We start from the raw sequence: 19588 nt of genomic DNA, 5'->3' as shown, positions 1-19588 counted from the left end.
GACAATTCAACACTTATTTGTAGCCAGTTGAATTTTCATGAACACTGACAATGCCTTCACTCAATGATTCAATGATTAGAATACAGATGGTGCATAAACAATTTTCTTCACCTGCTGGCCTGCTGGTCTGAATCCAGCTCTGTAAAGTTGCACTGTCCTTTGCTGCCTCCCTCAGCTCTCTCTCCCGGTGATGGAGCCTCGTCTTTAGAGAGGGCATTATAGCCTATACTGTAAGCACCCAATATGAACATAAAAAACCTTCATAAGCCACAATTTGAACATTACAAATGATCATCTCATAAAGAGGTTGAAAATAATAATAATAATAATAATAATAATAATAATAATAATAATAATAATAATAATAATAATAATAATAATAATAATAATAATAATAATAATAAAAATAAGGTGATGTCTATCAGCTACATCTGATTGTTGGTGGAAAACGAATCACCACCTGAATGAAGCAAGTTCAAGAACAAAGCTAGCAGTTCATGTCTCAGCTGGAAAGAAGTTTAACACATCGTAACAGAGCTGAAGAATTATCCTGATATATACAGCAAGCTAAAGCTAGCTAAGCCATAATAATATAATATAATATAATATTATATAAGGGAATATTGCGTAACCACGACGTCATGCAAACGTGACAATTCTGGCTTCACATTCAGAAGTACATGTGGAGATGTTTATTCACAGAGCATACAACAGGTTATACCATCCATCATTAATCATTTCCACAACATCAAAACAAACCTGGTGCCCTCACAATGCTATCAGTGTCACACTACACAATATGCGTTTTCCTGGTAGCCGTTTTATTGTTTCTTGGCCCTGAGCCAGATGAAGTGGCTCTGGTCTGGGCCCCTCCCATCTCCTACTGTGTCACACAGAGACATATCAATCAATAATAAAAGTTTGGATTATGGTTTTAAATTAATTTGGTCTAATTTCAGCAATTGCTACTTGTATTTATTATACAACAGCTACATTAATACATTTTATACAACTTTTTGTTTTCCCTCTGGAGGGGCACCTCAGCCAAAGAGAGCAAATGGACTGTTGCCCAGCAACAATAGCCCGTACCTATGCCTGTCTTTGTTAGTAGTCCAATATTCACTCTCTTTTAGCTGTTTTTGTTCTCTACCATCTCCTGAGGGAAATATCTGCTCTATAGCTGCTAAATGCTCCACTATGTTCACCAGCTAGACGACATCTAACTGTGTATGTTTGCTGTTCACAACCTTTACTTTAACAAAGTACCATAAAAACTGGTGTAAGACGCACCTTTAATGTGATTGTTTTTTTTTTTCATTTCAAAGTAAGGTGTGTCTTATACACCAGTAAAATACAGAGAGAGGTCAGATCTGGAGATGATTATAGGTCTATCCACATTAAGAACAATAACTTTAACTATAAAGATAAACAAGGTGTTTTTTTTCCACTGAATGGAACAGAGGATGATTCTTGGTTTGACTCTAGGACTGACATAGAGTCTGAGGACAGTGAGCTTGGTGAACCTTATAACGACTTGGATGCAATATTTGCTTACGACGACAGCTCTGATGAATAGTTTTTGGGACTCAGTAAGCATACGGCTACACACTGTATCAAATCTGTAAAGTTACTGTGTTCTTTTAAAAGGTTTAATAAAACTCAGCCTAACCCAAACCCAGAGTTTATATACTGGTCCAGTTCAGTTAAGCAAATCATTACCGGACCATTAAGCATTAACCCGACACTCTGTTTCAGGTGTAATATTTGTGTTTTATTTTGTTTCAAATAAAAGTAAATTGAGAAAGTTTTGGAGTATAAACATATGTGTTAATAAATGAATAGCTACTGGTGCATTTAAATAAACCAGTTTTTAATATAAAATCGTTTTTCCCAGCATGCCCCAAAATAGACTGTGACTTATACACTGGTTTTTACAGTAGGTTTTGCACTTAAATCTAACCAAAACATCCCCAAGTAATAAAAAGTTGGAAACAATTAGAAAGCATAGCAGACTAGATGGACTCACAATCACTTGACACCAAACCATGTGGCCCAGTATAAAGTATGGTAAAGTGGGTTCACTTCCAGCTAAATATGGGAATAAACATTAAACATCAAACATTTCCGGCCACCAGCCCTTAGTGTTGATACCTGCACTAGTCTGTATATTCATAAACTAACATTTACCAGGAAATAAAAGATTGTTATTTCCTTGATTATAGGCATCTTGCTTCCTTGACTGAGGTAATGATGCAAGACATTTATAGCATGCATAGAGACTTTATACTTTCCTGCAGAGCTAATAAAAATATATGATCAATCAACAAAGTAGATAAGTGTCTGTTCACTGCACAAGGCCACGTATGAACAGTATGTTTTGATTGAATTGTTTATCTGAAGTGCAAGAAGACTCAGTACATGAGCATTCAGTCCATGAATGAAATAAGAACCCAGTTTCATAATGTAGTGGGGTACACTAAGCATACACTCTCAAAATAGATCTGATGTTTGTTTGCCTGCAAAGCATATCTGCCTGTTGCACCAGTGGGCCACCCACAGGGTCGTCAACTGGGAGCCACCCTTCACAGATGCTTTGCCCATTTAATCCCTGAACATGTCTGGGTGGTGAGGCAACGGCAGGGACGTTTTCCTACAGCTGGCCCTAAGATCCTTGGTTCCCCCACTTAGGGTCTCTTCTTCTGAGCCACAGCCAGAAGCTCCCATTCTCTGCCTCCTCAGCCACTTCCCTGAGTGCCTTCTTCTGCTTGGACTGAAGCTGCTGGTTAAGGTCAACCCTCATCTGCCACTCGCATCTGGGTTTCAGTATGAACTAGTCACTCTGGTTGATATTTTCTGCTTCAGTTCCTTGCCTAATGAAGCGAACACACATTTACCAGAAGTACTAGAAGTAAGGATTTTGCTCCAGCATATTCCCTCATCATGGTATGAGTACCAGTAAGATTACAGGGATGATTCACATTAATTATAATTATTATAATCACTGATATGATTTGGCATGGAGCCAAGGGGGTTTACTACCAGTGGCTCTCTAGTATAACTAATAAAGGAGAAAGTTAAGAGAAAGGATACAAATATTTCCATCCCATGTATCTACCATTAACAACTATTATGTTCACTTTCCCCTATAGCTGTTGTCACTTGGCAGCTTTATCATTTCTGTAACAGTGTCGTAACCAAGCTACACTATAAAAAATGAAAAAAGTTAATTTATAATGGGTCTGTGGTGTAGTTTGTCTGCTTTGGATGGATATAAAAGGCTGGTGGATTGGGCGCCATCAACGAGAGGTGTTTCTCAAACAAACTGTATCGCAGTAGACTCTCTTTGTTTCCTTTACCAAGATATTGGATCAATGGTTTTTGCTTATTTCTGACCCTTTTTCATTCTAGTTGATGATAAATAAATCAGGATTTACTTGGTGGTTGCCCATTGCCGTCAGTGGATCACCAAGTTTCCAACTGAAAATACTTTGAACTTGATTCTTATAAGCCAATGTCAAATAAATATTCCACAATATGAACATGCATTTTGAGGGGACCACGCTTACTCTCAAATCTTATACACCATAACTTCAGAAGTGGGCTAAATGTTATCATCATGTACCAATAGTGAGTCATGAAATTTTGTTGCGGTCATCAACATTTCGAAAGGTTGATTTTTGGTTTATCGCCTGCAGCTTGTGTTTGAATGGGACTTTTATACCTTTTGTAGAGTGTACTGATTTGCCATTTTTCATGGATATGAAAGAATCAATAAAAAGTATAATTAAAGAAACCCCAAAACTAATAATTTCTTCAGCTGCAAATGCAGGTGGAACACGCAGCACATTTGTTTACAAGATGTTATCATTCATGAGAGTGGAAGCTCACATTGTTATCTTTATAGTTATTGTTATAGTTTTTGTTCTTAGTGTGGATGGCCCTTTATAGACCTATAACCAAATCCAGATCCAACCTCTTGCTGCATTGTACTGGTGTATAGGACACAGAAGTATATAAGATGCACCACATTTGTAATTGAAAAAAAAAAAAAGAATCATATCAAAGGTGTGTCTTATATCACAGTTTTTACAGTAAATACTCATTCTTTATTTTTGTTACTGTTAACAAATCTCATGAAATTCATAATTAACATTGAATCATATTAACAAGCATTGCCTACGTGTGCTTTACACACACATGCCCGACCCAGTTTCAGTATTTGTTTTTAACCATTAACTTAAACAAGGAAGTGGTTTTTGACAGATCAGATTTCAAGGTCAGATATTCAAGTGTAATTCACAATCATCTTCCCACACACACAGTAAATCATAAACAAACACCATCACGTTTTGCCACACTAACAGACGTGACTCACCGAGCATCAGTGTGTATATAAAGAGCAGAGCATCCTCCTCTCATCACTGATACCTGAAGAACATCACCTCACATTTACTTGACAAGGTAAGACACCTGCTGCTTTGACTTTTTCTGTCTATCCAGACTTTTCATTCAGTGGAGCTTAGGTTTCTGTTCTCCCTCTCTGTATATTTATTGCCAGGTATTTTCTCCACACAGAAAAATCGTTTGATCTCTGTGATCACCATGAAGACTGTCCTCGTCCTCTCCATTCTACTCTGTGCTGCTTTTGCAGGTCAGACACTTTAGACTTAACACACACCATCATCAGTCAGCAGTCCACTAACATTGTATTCTATGGTCACCCTAATATACAACATAATATGTACACTACTGTTACTTATAGTCTGATGTTTTTTTCTGCAGCTCCAGCTGAACACAAAGAGAAAGCTCTAGGTTAGTATTGAACGTTTGGTTTAAAATGCACAGACGGTAAGAATGAAATATGTGCTTATATCTGACATCAATATTAATATGATTCATCCACAGATGCAGCAGTGATGGCCCCAGAGAAACAGATGGCTGCTGAATCAGGTACTTTTTTTCTACACAGTTTTCAGTGTTATGTAATATGGCCTATAACATGACAACCATTAAACATCTACAATTTTTTAGCCATATTAATGGCTCTGGGGATGGTGTTGGTCCAATTGTTGGTCCCTTTCTTTGGTTTTAGACCAAATACTAGCAAAACCAAATAAAATCAAAGTACTCTTTGTTGTCTGTAAAATAACCCAACACTACAGTGTATTGCTTGGATTCAGGCGGTAACTTAAATTTAGATATTGATTGTGTTGCTTTGTTGGTAATATGTCACTTTGACATCCTTGACTCAACAGAGATGGAGAAGACGATGATGAAAGAAGAATTTGTGCCAGAAGATTCTGCCCCTGTTCCTATGAACGGTAATCAGAATGAACAACTATATATTCTACAACACTGAAATACATATTTGAGTTATCAGTTCAACTTTGTCAAGTACATGCTTCCTACTGTTCCACATTTGGTTGTGCTATAGATATATTTTGATCTAGTTAAAAATATTTTTATACACATGATTTTTTCACATATTGTAGAGAAAACACACAACTGAGAAGACTTAATCAACATATATAGACATGTTTGATAATGCAATACATATGGATAGTCTGCATATAGTATCTTATCAGTTTGATTGTTTCTTCAAGAATGTTACAAAAGTTCGATATATTTTACAGTAACTGCAAATATACTTAAATATTAAACGTTAGCACTTACCATGAACAGCCAGTACTTTCCTAAGTAAAACAATCTAAATTAACCGCCACACACTGAACTGACTTTACTGTGACTTCATTGGGAGCCAACAACACATTTAGCCTGTAGCTTCTTCAGGTTCACTCAGCAGTTTGCTGTTGTTTGCTCCTCATAAAGTCACTGTAAAGTCAGTTCAGTGAGCAGTGGTTAATTTAAATTTGATATATTGCTATTATGTATATACTATTTTAATATTATTATTCATTGTGTTGAGTGTATCCTAAAATCAACTAAAACTCTGTTTTTGCAGCTCTTGAGTTTGAGGAGGCAGCAGCACCTGAATGTAAGACATTCACAGTTTTGATGTTTTCCTTTATGTTTAGTCATGTGTGACACAGTTTTTTATCAGAGTAGCTCAGTCTAAGTAAAGTTCATGTTCTCTCTCCTCTGTCTCTCTATAGCTCGTTATAACATCTGCCCAGATGGCTGGTTCAGCCACGGCTCTCACTGCTTCCTGTTCGTCAATACTCCCATGTCTTGGTTCAATGCTGAGGTATTGCCGTTGTTATATGCCTGTATTAATAATCAGAGCAGTCACTCCCATTGAGCTTGTACACGCTGTGAACATCATGAACGGAATTATAGCTTTTCCTTTCAATTGATACAACTTACTCAGTCAGTTTAACTACATTCAGTTCATTTTTTATTCACATGTAATTCTACAACACAGAAATGTCTATTGTACTCTAGCTCACAGCATCAGGATAGTCATTGTATTTGTCTGTAGATCATTCAGTGTGTCATCATCAACTCATGAAAAGCTGAGCTTTATGAGTAAATCTTCCCATTGAATGAAGACATGAAATGACAGCTGTGTTGTCTATTCACAAATATCCTGGTGTTCCTTCTCCAACAGGAGCACTGCAACACCATGGGTGCCCACCTTGCCTCAGTCTCCAACCCCAGAGAGTACAGCTTCCTCCAGCAGATGACAAATACAGCTGGTCAGAGCATCGCATGGCTGGGAGGCTTCCGTCTGCAGGTCTGAACTTATGAATACATACCATCTTATTCAGTCCAGATCTACCCCAGGACCTGGTCCAAAGGGAGTCTAGACTTAAGACCAAATGAAGATACTCAAAGTTCTACTCTTTGCCCCACAGGACCGGTGGTTGTGGATTGACCGTGAGGGAATGTATTACACTAACTGGTATGCCCAGTCTTCCTCCAGCAGCTCCCCCTGCATGTACTTGTCCAAAACCAGTAAGTCCAACAGTTAAATTAACAAAGGTTTTAGCTACTTTTACAGCCCTGACTGACAGCTGTTTTCTAACATTTTCTCGCAAGGAAAAAGTAGCTTGTATTGAAGCAGGACTACTGTATAATATTTGCTAATGTTGGTTAAGATAAAATGTGTTATCTGCTAAGGCACTGGCCGGTTGTTTTTCCTGTGGAGGCCAACACCAAAAAATGTATCAAATCTTTGTTCAGTTCTACAGTTATATTTGAAAATATTCTCCACCAAGTTAATCAATACAGCTGTTCATGATGTGCTGTAACAGATTCTCTCACATAATGGTGTAAAATTTGCTGACAAAAAATGGGTTTAGTGTTACAGTAAGCTTTAGTGTCAGCACTATATATGTTGTTGCTTCCAGTGTTTGAGATCTGACGACGTCTGTTGCATCAATTAAAAGTTTTTTGTATTTTTCTCATCTCATCAAATTTCAGATGGTTGGTGCAACACCCAGTGTGGCTCTGGTTATCGCTTCATTTGTTCCAAGAACCCATTCGGCTGTTGATACATCAACAGAACAACACAACAGCATCTGGGACCTTGTGCTGGACCAGCGGCCATTTTTTTTCTATTTAAAGAAAACTCATGAACTTTGTTGTGTATCTTACTGAAATACTGCTTTCCACTGTTTATTCTTGAAGTAACTTTTGTGTAAAAGCATTTATGTTTAGCTTGTTTTCTATAATAAAGATGTTATAGAATAAAACAATGGTGAGCTTTCTTTAAGATTTTGGTTGAAAAATGGTTCTAGTTTCAAAATACTGATAGTCATCCATCTCAGAATTACAGAGGCAAGTTACTAAAAGTCCTGAGTCTGATTTTATTATTATTCCTATAACCAGGAATGAATCAGGCAGTTTAAATACATTTGTTTAAGTACATCTCAGAGCAAATACTTTCTTCTCTGGTTTTGATTAAAGTATATGCAATGAATCACAGTAAATATGACTTTTCTTTGATACACTATGAAGAGCTATTGGCTGCTCCTTAAAGATTGTGTGAGGAGTAAGAGAGTATGATGTTTTTCTATCTGTTCTTCCCCAAGAGGGTGAAAAAGAAACAATTTTTCTGACGTAGGCCAAGTGCTCTGTTTCATAAAACATCTATTAATTCCAGAGACCCTTTGTGAATCACATTGTTCCATAAAGGTAGTCTATATTTTCTGCTTTTTCTTTAGACCTGTAGCATGTATGGATTCCTTCCCTGTGTAAGACCTAAAATAAACAAGAAAGTACAAAATGATGCTGCTTAACCCTTTGTAGGTCTGCTCAACCGTTTTGTAGAGGTCACTTTGTTTCATTATGTCTGGTCAATAACAAAATCTATTTAAGCCAAACTTTTTGGGCAATCTCCACCCCTTGTATGAGACATGCAATGCACAAAAAAGTCCACTAGATGGCACTGAGGTTGCTAGATACAGGCCATGTTAGTGCCGACAACGAAGAACAGCACAGCAAAATCAATGCTGACATGAAAGATCCTGTTAGGGCCATTTTTGATGGTGTGTTCCTTTTTATTTTCTTTTTTTTATAATGTAAAACTCTCAAAGGATTTATTGAACAGAGTGAATCCCTAACATGGTTTTAAAAAAAGTTATACATATGTAATAATGACCCTCTCCTGCTTCATCACATACACCCATTCAAAGCCCAAGATTAAATCTTCCAAATCTTCTATTCTTTCCTTCTCTGCCAAGTTTGCATAAGTTAGGGCTTTCTCCAGAACTACCCTCCATCCTCTCTTTCTGCTTCAGAGCAACATCAACTGCTTCTATACAAAGAATCCCCTGCTGGCCTTTCCCCATACCCCACATATGTCATTGGTCCAAGGAGAAAATGTTCCCTCACAATGGTACAGCCGTTGAAGTAAAGGAAAAGATGGAGGAAGCCTTCCCTAGCGTGTGAGTGTGTGAGTGTGTGTGTGTGTGTGTGTGTGTGTGTGTGTGTGTGTGTGTGTGTGTGTGTGTGTGTGTGTGTGTGTGTGTGTGTGTGTGTGTGTGTGTGTGTGTGTGTGTGTGTGTGTGTGTGTGTGTGTGTGTGTGTGTGTGTCTGCTTATGGATTCCAACCCATGTGTAAGAATAAAATAAAATTCAAAATTGTGTTGCTTAAAATACTAATGTGTAGGATTTGGAGGCATCTTGCAACCTACTGAATACAACTACCCCTCAGTGGTTGTGTTAGACTTTCTCATTGTCTGTCATTTTGATGCACAGGGTTGCAAAAATTCGGTCATTATCTATTATTACCCTTCATTTTAATTTTAATTTTTTAATGGTGAAAAGAGTGCACCCCTCTTTGACCTGTAGTGGTCACAGACTCATTATAAAACATCCAGTCCTTAGCTCTTCAACACGCTGTCAGCACCCAGATGGGCGAGATGCGTTAAGTAGCCTACAGTGTCAAGGTCAATAATGATGCCCACATGCCCTAAAGTGACCTATCTCATTACACCAAAATAACACTTATATCACACACAACTCAATATATTTTGGACAACAGAAAAATTGTATTTTATGCGCTATAATACATTTAGTGAAGTAACGATTAAAAATAACTATAACATAAAATATTTCTAGATTAGTATTCTAGATAGTCATTTGGGTATTTCACCACCAGGTGTCAGTGGTTCTCTTTTTTGATGCTCAGGTACACTTGTTGGTATTGTGAGATGTGGATAATTACATCACCTCCTGCTCTGCTTGGCATCCACATTTTCATTTTTTGGAGAACGTGCAGATGTTTAAACATGAATAGTAGAAGTGCTCTGACCAATCAGGGCACTTTCCAATTTCCAAAGCCTTTTGCAAAGATGACATGTGATGTCCAGCATGGAGTCTCTGAAGCAACAGATGATGGGAGGAGGTGAGCCATGAAGAAGACTTCAGTTTTGGGGAGTGATCTGTATAAGGACGGCTGAACTATTATCAGCATGTAAATAATGCTGTAAATAATCAGTTTGTGTTTAAATCTACTTTTTAGTTCAGTCTTTGTCAAGTCATCTGTTCTTTTGAGTTTGCTCTGTTCAGTCTGTTCTATCCTGTTTTGTAATTGGTTTGTTTACTCAGCTCAGCAGCTTTTTGGTTTTTGCATGCACTTCCAGAAATAAAGATCTTTTATCTTCAGCCCTGCTTTTTACCTTCATTCTCTGCATTTGGCGCCACTTACATCACTACTGTGACGACACTACATATTTAGTATCCTTCCTGCTGCATGTACATTTTCAAATACTTACAAGTCCCAAAATAAAGAAAAACCTATTTAAATAATAATCATGTTAATCAAACCTTGCCAACAGAAAAAACTAACTCACAAGTCATGTATTATATACATAATTAGAAACCATTTCCCCTTTCTCTAGGTTTTGAACAAACTTAAACATCAAAATTCAAAACCATTTGAAACTAAATTCAAAACCATTTGAATTTTTGATCATTTGTAACCCAGAATATCTCAAGGTGTTGTTAAGTCATTCAATGGAAAATTAAATAATCTTAAATAATCATATTATCTATAATACAAAGGAACATAAACTGCATCATACTTATCCTAAATCAACCACATAACACTCACATAATCTGAAATAATAATGGACCAAATGTTTCAAAGACAATTTGGGGTTAAGTATTTTGCCAAAGGACACATCAATATGCAGACAGGGTAGGTACATGCCTTCCACCCTGCTTCTGTACACACTGCAGCAAGCTTGCTGTACTTCTTCTTTTTCTCTAAAAGCCTGCCTTCATAATTTCTTCCCATGGTACTGTAAGTTCTGCCATGATTATTGTCTTGGCAGAGATGGACCACAGGCTGATGTCTGTCCATAGGGAAGTTGCCGTTATTTCGGTGGGAACTTAAGCTGCTGGTGAAGGTCAACCATCATCTTTTCTCTTCAGTTCCTTGCCTAATGAAGCAAATACACATTTACCAGAAGTACGGATATTGCTCCAACATCTTTCCTCATCATGGTTTAGGCACCAGTAAGATTGCAGGGATGATTCACATTCCATGTCACTAACATGATTTCTCTTGCTTCTAGACCAGCATCAGAGAGTTTGTGTAGAGTGATGGTTGGTATAGATTGTCTCAGTGACAGCTGCTTTACAAATTTGTGGAAACATGAAGCCAAGGAAGTTCACCACAACTGGCTCTCTAGTATACCTAATGTGAAGAGAAAGGGGGAAAAAAATTCCCATCACATTGCAGTTATTTTAACCACATATATAATATCTACCATCGACAGCTAATATGTTCTATGCTCACTTTCCCCTATAACTGTTACCACTTGCCAGTCATATAATTTGTGTTACAGACAAATAACCAAGTTTTACTATAACAAAAGAAAAAAAAGTGAATTCACCATAGATCTGTGGTGTAGTTTGCCTGCTTTGGATGGATAGAAAAGGCTGGTTCATTGGGTGGCATCAACATGAGGTGTCCAACAAACCGAAAGGACACAGAGGGTTACCTGTCTGCTCAAAGATGAATCACTCTATGCAGTCTACCATTTTGCCTTTAGGTTCATAACTGGGGATGGCTTTAGAACATGTTTTTGTATTATTTATGGGAGAGAAGATAATGGCACTGCATCCTACTTATATACAAAGCTCTCCTTGGCAAACCTCCTGGGTAACTAACACGCCTTATTAACTATAGTTCACTAGGTCATTTGGTCTTTGAAAGTAAAAATGTTAGCACTAAGGATGGGAAATATTAGCTATTATTATATAATAGCTATTAATTAAGTTCACCAAAAGGGAAATTACTTGTATAAGACAGTAAAATTAGACATGATAATCATTCATCTTTAAACATTTTAAATCTCTTTGCTGACACAGTGTGAAAGCAGGTTTTAGTTGAGCGTTAAACTTTACGTGCATATTGCTTTTATAACCTTAATATCAGGATGTCCTAGAAAATGTGTTTGCTCTCAATGGCCTACACTTTATAAAGGGTTTGAACGAATAAATGAATGAACACAAAAAGTGTATAGGTTATTGACATCTTTTTTAAGTGTGCTCATTTGCTCATACAGCATTTACATACCTGTTTTTTATTTTTCTTATCGTTAACAAATCTCATGAAATTCATAATAAACAATTAATCATATTAATAAGTATTGCCTGCCTGTACTTTACACACACACATGCACAGCCTAGTTAAATTTTTTTAACCATTAACTTAAATTGGCACCCAGTCACACAACAAGGGAGTGGTTTCTGAGAGCAGCTCAGGTCAGATCTTCAAGTGTAATTCACAATCATCTCACACAAACATCATCATAAACAAACACCATCACGTTTTGCCACACTAACAGACGTGACTCACCGAGCATCAGTGTGTATATAAAGAGCAGAGCAGCCTCCTCTCATCACTGATACCTGAAGAACATTACCTCACATTTACTTGACAAGGTAAGACACCTGCTGCTTTGACTTTTTCTGTCTATCCAGACTTTTCATTCAGTGGAGCTTAGGTTTCTGTTCTCCCTCTATGTATATTTATTGCCAGGTATTTTCTACACACAGGAAGATTGTTTGATCTCTGTGATCACCATGAAGACTGTCCTCATCCTCTCCATTCTACTCTGTGCTGCTTTTGCAGGTCAGACACTTTAGACTTAAAACACACCATCATCAGTGAGCAGTCCACTAACATTGTATTCTATGGTCACCCTTTGCACCTTGTGTTTTGGAGTTCAACATAATATGTACTCTACTGTTACTTACAGTCTGATGTTTTTTTCTGCAGCTCCAGCTGAACACAAAGAGAAAGCTCTAGGTTAGTATTGAAGGTTTGGTTTAAAATGCACAGACGGTAAGAATGAAAGATGTGCTTATATCTGACATCAATATTAATATGATTCATCCACAGATGCAGCAGTGATGGCCCCAGAGCAGATGGCTGCTGAATCAGGTACTTTTTTCTATACAGTTTTCTGTGTTATTTATGCTATTTGCCAATCAATAAATGACCTGCTGGCACAGATCACTTTTCGTTCAACAGAAAATGGCCTGCAAGGTATTGTGAAGGTGTGCAGCAAAATTGCTGGTACTGTACATCCTTGGATGACCTTTATAAGGTCAGGTCTTTGAAGAAAGTCTGATCAATCTTGGCTGATTTGAGCCATTCCTTATGGTGTGAGTTTGTGTTGCTACCATCAGGGTGCAGATACAATCTGCCACGATACAAAACAAACAGGTTCAAAAGGTAATTAATCCTGCTGCTATCAGCCTTGTAAATGCCACTCTTAAACTCTAATTCGTATTTGATATTTGTTGTTGTATTTATTGCTGTGTGTGATGTCGTGTATTACTGCTGGCTGGGAATCAAATTGTCCCCCAGGGTTAATAAAAATAACTTGAACTTTGAAGCTTGAACCAAACACAACAGTTAATTACTCAGACTCAGGCTGTAACTTATGTATCAATTGTGTTGCTTTGTTGGTAAAATGTACTTAAATATTAGAAGTTAGCACTCACCATGCACAGCCAGTATTTTCTTAAGTAAAACAATCTAAATGAATCACCACACACTGAACTTACTTTATTGTGACTTTATTAGGAGCCAACAACACATTTCGCCTGTAGATTCTTCAGGTTCAGTCAGCAGTTTGCTGTTGTTCGCTCCTAATAAAGTCACTGTAAAGTCAGTTCAGTGTACAGTGGTTAATATTGATTTTACACTTATATTATTATTCATTGCGTTGAATGTATCCTAAATCAACTAAAACTCTGTTTTTGCAGCTCGTGAGTTTGAGGAGGCAGCAGCACCTGAATGTAAGAGTCATTTCACAGTTTTGATGCTTTCCTTTGTCATGGTAAACATTGCTATTGCAATATAATATAATGCTAGGGTGTCCAAATGAGGATACCAGTAGTTTCTGCATGAACTAAACTAACTTAAACCTGTCTAGTGTTTACATCAATCAATCAATTTTATTTATATAGCGCCAAATCACAAAAAAGTCATCTCAAGGCACTTTACACATAGAGCAGGTCTAAACAGTACTCTTTAAGTTTATTTAAAGAAACCCAACCTTCCCACATGAGCAGCACTTGGCGACAGTGGCAAGAAAAAACTCCCTTTTAATGGGAAGAAACCTCAGGCAGAACCAGGCTCAAAGTGGGCGGCCATCTGCCTCGACCGGTTGGGGTAGAGAGGACAGAGAGGAAGGATAGGAGAGAGAAGCACATTGAAAATCAACATGGAAGTAAGAAGGTCTGGGACTGGAATCTGTCATCCCAACGTCTACAGGCCTGGGTTACCTGTGAGACGAGAAAGTACAGACAACTCCGGGGAAGAAGCATTGGTTTTTGAATGCATTAATACTACTTGAGTTGAATGTTAATCGATATAGATGGATGGATAGAGAGATATAAATGCTGCTATTCTACAAAAGATACCAGATACATTTCAGCATTGCAAGAAGAACTTTTTTTTATCAGAGCAGCTCAGTCTATTAAAGTAAACTTCATGTTCTCTCTCCTCTGTTTCTCTGTAGCTCGTAGTATCTGCCCAGACGGCTGGTTCCACCACGGTTCTCGTTGCTACCTGTTCGTCAACACTCCCATGTCTTGGTACAATGCTGAGGTATTACTACTGTAATATGTCTATGTTGTTAATCAGAGCAGTCCTTCCCATTGAGCTTCTACATGCAAAGGATGTGCATAAGCCCATTTTTTCATGGTCGACTATTCGGTGGGTATAACCGATGACTAACTGAATATCTGCTGCATGCTGACATTCACAAGGGTTAAATAGATAATATGTTAAAAAATAACTTTCAATATTCATAACAAACAACAAGCTTTAACTGTGCAAACGTGTTATTATCTCAATGATAATCAGCCTTCATTTGTTCATCCACTAAAATATAACAGCATGGTTTTTTTTCTACCCATCATAAACAATGCTGAGCATATCCTTTACAATCATCTTAGCAATGAGAGATGTAGTGTTAGTTTTTCACTGACACTGTAGTCACACTTTTGAGGAGCTGTTACAAATGTTAACGCTCTAGTTTGGTGATTAGCATCAGGTCCGTCTCCCTCAGTAACGGTCACACAGATGGATGCCTTTTCAATGCTGGACTTTTGTGTGGCTTCATCTGCATCATGTTCCCTCCAGTCAGCTAGCTAGCAGGCTAATTTACTACCGAGTCAAAGTAGCCAAGGGCAGCAGAGAAAATTTACTTAGTATCATGCTATACTTCAAAATTTGGTGGAGGTGGTTTACAAAAACTTAAAGCTCCTCCTACTGGTTGAAAGTTAAAATTGCTTTCCAGTAGTTGTTAACGAACCCTTCATAATAGACAACACAGCTTAACTCTTCATTAAAGGTTTTCAATTAAAAAAAAACGACTACAACAAAAACGATTATTCGGTTTTAATGACACATCCCTTGTACAGACTGTGAACATCATGAATGGAATTATAGCTTTGATACTCATTCAGTTTAACTATTTCCACTACTATTGCCACTGATGAATGCAACATATTCTACAACATAGACGTGTATTCTACACTAGCCTACAGCTTCAGGATAGTTATAGTAATTTTAGATCGTTCAGTGTGTCATCATCAACTCATGAAAAGCTGAGCTTTATGAGTAAATATTCCCATTGAAACCTAAGAAAAATCAATTTAGAAGAAAATGAAGACATGAAATGACTGCTGTGTTGTCTATTCACAAATATCCTGGTGTTCCTTCTCTGTCCAACAGGAGCACTGCAACGCCATGGGTGCCCACCTCACCTCAGTCTCCAACCCCAGAGAGTACACCTTCCTCCAGAAAATGACAAATACAGCTGGTCAGAGCATCGCATGGCTGGGAGGCTTCCACCTGCAGGTCTGAATTTATTAATACATACCATCTTATTAGGTCCAGATCTACCCAAAGACCTGGTCCAAAGGGAGTCTTCAGTTTAGACCAAATTAAGATACTTAGAAAACACTCAAACTTCTACTCTTTGCTTGTCAGGGCCGGTGGTTGTGGATTGACCGTCAGGGAGTGTATTACACTAACTGGTACTGCCCAGCATCCTCCAGCAGCTACCCCTGCATGTACTTGCGCAACAACAGTAAGTCCACCAGTTAAATTAGCAAAAGTTTTAGCTGCTTTTATAGCCTTGACTCAGCTATTTTCTAATGTTGGAAAAAGAAAGATTGGTTTGGATTGAAGCAGGATTATAGTATTTGCTAACGCTGGTTAAGATAAAATGTGTTGTTTCTCTGTGGAGGCCAACACCAAAAGATGTATCAAACCTTTGTCCAGTTCAACAGTTATATTTGAATAGATCCTCCACCACATAAATCAATACAGCTGTCCATGCTGTGCTGTAACAGATTTTCTCATCAAATTTCAGATGGTTGGGGGAACACCCAGTGTGGCTCTGCTTATCGCTTCATTTGTTCAAAGAACCCATTCGGCTGTTGATACATCAACAGAACAACACAACAGCAACTGGGACCTTGTGCTGGACCAGCGGCCATTTTTTCTATTTAAAGCAAAATCATGAACTTTGTTGTATGTCTTATTGAAATACTGTATAGGGTAATAACTGTATATTCTTGAAGTAACTTTTGTGTAAAAGGATTTATGTTTCTGTGGTATGTTTGTTCTTGTAACCTGTGAAGTTGTCTGTGTAATTTCTGGTGGCTGTACGGAATGTGGAAATAATGATCCTGGAAAGGACAATAAAAACTATCTTTCTATGTTGTTTTCTATAATAAAGACGTAAAATAATAAAACAATGTGTGAGCTTTCTTTAGAGCTTGGTTGAAAAATGGTCATACTCTCAAAATACTGATTTTTTTTACTTTTTATTTTTATTAACATGTCATGCACCAGAGGTGCCCAGCCCAAGTGGGCTTACAAGACACCAAAAAAGGAACAGATTATAGCAAATGAAAATATAGTGATGATAGTAACTTGCTATCTGTAATTCTGAGATCAATGACTAACAGTCCTGAGTCTGATTTTATTATTATTCCTATAACCACGCATTAATCAGGCAGTTAAAATAATGTTGTGTAAGTACATCTCAGAGCAAATACTTTCATCTCTGGTTTTGATTAAAGACTGTACAATGAATATGACTTGTCTTTGATACGTTATGAAGGGCTACTTGGACCATTGATTAAATGTTCCTCCATTCCTCCAAAATGTTCTTCAGCATAATCAGAAATGGTAATGATAGAATATGGACATTGTAGGGAAGTATAGTTATTGCAATGTATATCTTAATATGTATATCATTGTACCCAATCTAACAACATCCAGCCGCACACCACCAACGCCTCAACGGGAGTCCAGCATTGCTAACCACCAATGTTCATTCATATCTTTCATTAGACGTCCTGACTCTTTCCTGCTTAATCTCATCTGCCCATGCAATGTTCAAGATTAAATCTTCTATGATACAGTTCTGTGCCAATGGAATTAAATTCTCCATAAGACTGGCCTCATTCTTCAGAATGTCAACCAAAGGTCTGTAAGGCTATACCAGATCTTGTGCCAAATGTTTGCCCCTCACTTAGACCTCCTGGCCACTGTCAGAACACTCAGACTACTCAGTGACTTCAGACTACCTTTCTCCTAACAAAGTCTTCTACTTCTTCCATCTCTGTGAAGTTTGCATAAATCAGGTATTTCTCCAGATATTCTCATATTCATTATACACAGCATGGAGCGGGTATGATTTTATAATTAGTCCCTACTGATTTTTTCACGTCTCACTACGTTGCTATGGTGGATGCTAAGGACTCAACCCGGTATCGTTATGGCCGGTAACGAGGAGACGCTTCCTCTTTTGACTGTATTATCTGGAATAAAGCAACATCTTTACTTTTTCTTAACACAGATCATCTATATGCAATGCATATAATAGAAACATTGAGCAAAAAATAATTACATTACTTATTTCAAACAAAATGTTTGTGTGCAGGTTTTTGTGTGGGTCATAGTCTGCCCCAATTCACACACACAGTCACAACATAAGAGCGTGTGGCTTATTATTGGTTAAGTAATACTATTTTAAGAATAATTATTATATATATTATATATATATATTCAATATCCTATATATTCTTATATAATATATTTAATATAAAACTAAATTAGCAACTTCACATTTAAATGGCTTTTTTGACAGGGACAGTGGCGTTTGGATTCGTGATTGTCACAAAATTTGAAGCTTTGCGACTGGCTGACTGGAGGACAAACCTATTATGTGCTTCAACCATTTGAGTGAATGATGTCAAACCAACAGTATAACATACAGAATAATATCCCTCATGATAAGGATAAATATATATTTTGGTCAATTAAAAAATATGAATAAAATTCTGTTTTTCTGCATTTTTGCAGCGATTACTCTCAAGATTTTCTTATTGAAACTTCTTGTCAGGTTTCCTGACACAAGTTCTGAAACTGGAGTGGTGGTATGGTTATTTATTTATTTAAATTGTTAAAAAATTGATGAAAATATATATTTGAAAAATAAGCCTTGAGGCACATGGGTGATATTAGTCTGTATGTTATACAGTTGGTTTGACATCATTCACTCAAATGGTTGAAGCGCATAATAGGTTTGTATTTAATGTCAAATGAATGTTGAATATTTAACTAACTTAATGTCGCTTGAAAATCTGTACCTTTCAGATAGTTTTAACCTCTCACGATCCGTGCACCAATGTGGACAGGATCTTCTATGAATGGGCCATTTTCCAAGAGAACTGATTGGTCAGGAGGTGATGCTTTTATACTCGTAGATCTCTTATCCAGGACATAACCTGCTCCGGAGCAGGTTAGCCGTTCAGCATAAATTACCATGGTGATTTACCCCGGTAAGAAGTGAACCAGCGTCGTAGGACAGAAAACCCAGAGTTAACCCTGAAGTTACCTCGATAAGAGAAAATCCAGCTTCGTAGTACAGGCCTCAGGCCTCTGGATTCACCACATCTGTTTTTATTGTTGTTGCTAGGGTGAGTAGGGTCCCAATGATCCAAGGAAGGCACATCTGTGTGATAAATCAGAGTTTGTTATGTTAGTGATGAGTGAATAGAGGTTAGGTGTTAGTATTTGTTTGAGGGGAAATTTTTGTTTTGGTATTGTTTATAGTTTTATGATATTGGGTTTTTTGAAGTTGTAAAAATTTAACTTTTCAGGCGACATCGCGCCACGACATCCAATCAGCGGCGAGTTTCTCCCAACGTCACAAGCGCGAATTAAGCGATGATCCAAAAATTGATATTTATGATCAAGCGGCGCGATAGAAGCGATTCAAGCGATTTTTTCCGCGTCAGACGCTTTTGGTGTGAACGCAAATGAGATGTTATTAGGGCCCAAGCACTATACAGTGCGAAGGCCCTATTGTAATAGAAGAGATTATTATTATAGTTCTGCCGGAACAAACGCCTTTTTGACAGCTTAAACGTGCCCCAAAACTCACAAAATGTGCGCGCACATCAGACCCGGCGAAAAATTCGATATTTTATGGTTAGCCAAAATGGCCGTCGCAAAATGGCTCAATAGCGCCCCCTAACGAATATAAAAATGTGACAGATTGACGTACATGAACGAAATTTGGTATATATATGTATCATGTCCAGACGCACAAAAAAGTCAGTGGGACCCATG

General features: G+C 37.6%; 2 protein-coding genes across 2 annotated transcripts; both read left to right on the top strand.

Annotated features, from left to right (window-relative positions):
- Positions 1-4602: 4602 nt before the first annotated feature.
- LOC134000919 (ladderlectin-like) lies at positions 4603-7454 on the top strand. Its single transcript, XM_062440440.1, has 9 exons — positions 4603-4651; positions 4783-4812; positions 4906-4950; positions 5256-5321; positions 5963-5995; positions 6114-6205; positions 6569-6694; positions 6816-6915; positions 7384-7454. Exons 1-9 carry the CDS (start codon positions 4603-4605, stop codon positions 7452-7454), a joined length of 612 nt encoding a protein of 203 aa, XP_062296424.1.
- Positions 7455-12501: 5047 nt separating this feature from the next.
- Positions 12502-16384, top strand: LOC134001352 (ladderlectin-like). The gene is made up of 8 exons (XM_062440926.1): positions 12502-12550; positions 12698-12727; positions 12821-12846; positions 13680-13725; positions 14451-14539; positions 15671-15796; positions 15929-16028; positions 16314-16384. The coding sequence occupies exons 1-8, from the start codon at positions 12502-12504 to the stop codon at positions 16382-16384; spliced, it is 537 nt and encodes a 178-aa protein (XP_062296910.1).
- The last annotated feature ends 3204 nt before the right edge of the window (positions 16385-19588 follow it).

Source organism: Scomber scombrus, chromosome 2, assembly GCF_963691925.1.
Source record: "Scomber scombrus chromosome 2, fScoSco1.1, whole genome shotgun sequence".
NCBI classification, from domain to species: Eukaryota; Metazoa; Chordata; class Actinopteri; order Scombriformes; family Scombridae; genus Scomber; species Scomber scombrus.
The sequence above is the reverse complement of the archived record's forward strand: the minus strand, read 5'-3'. Positions and strand labels throughout refer to the sequence as shown.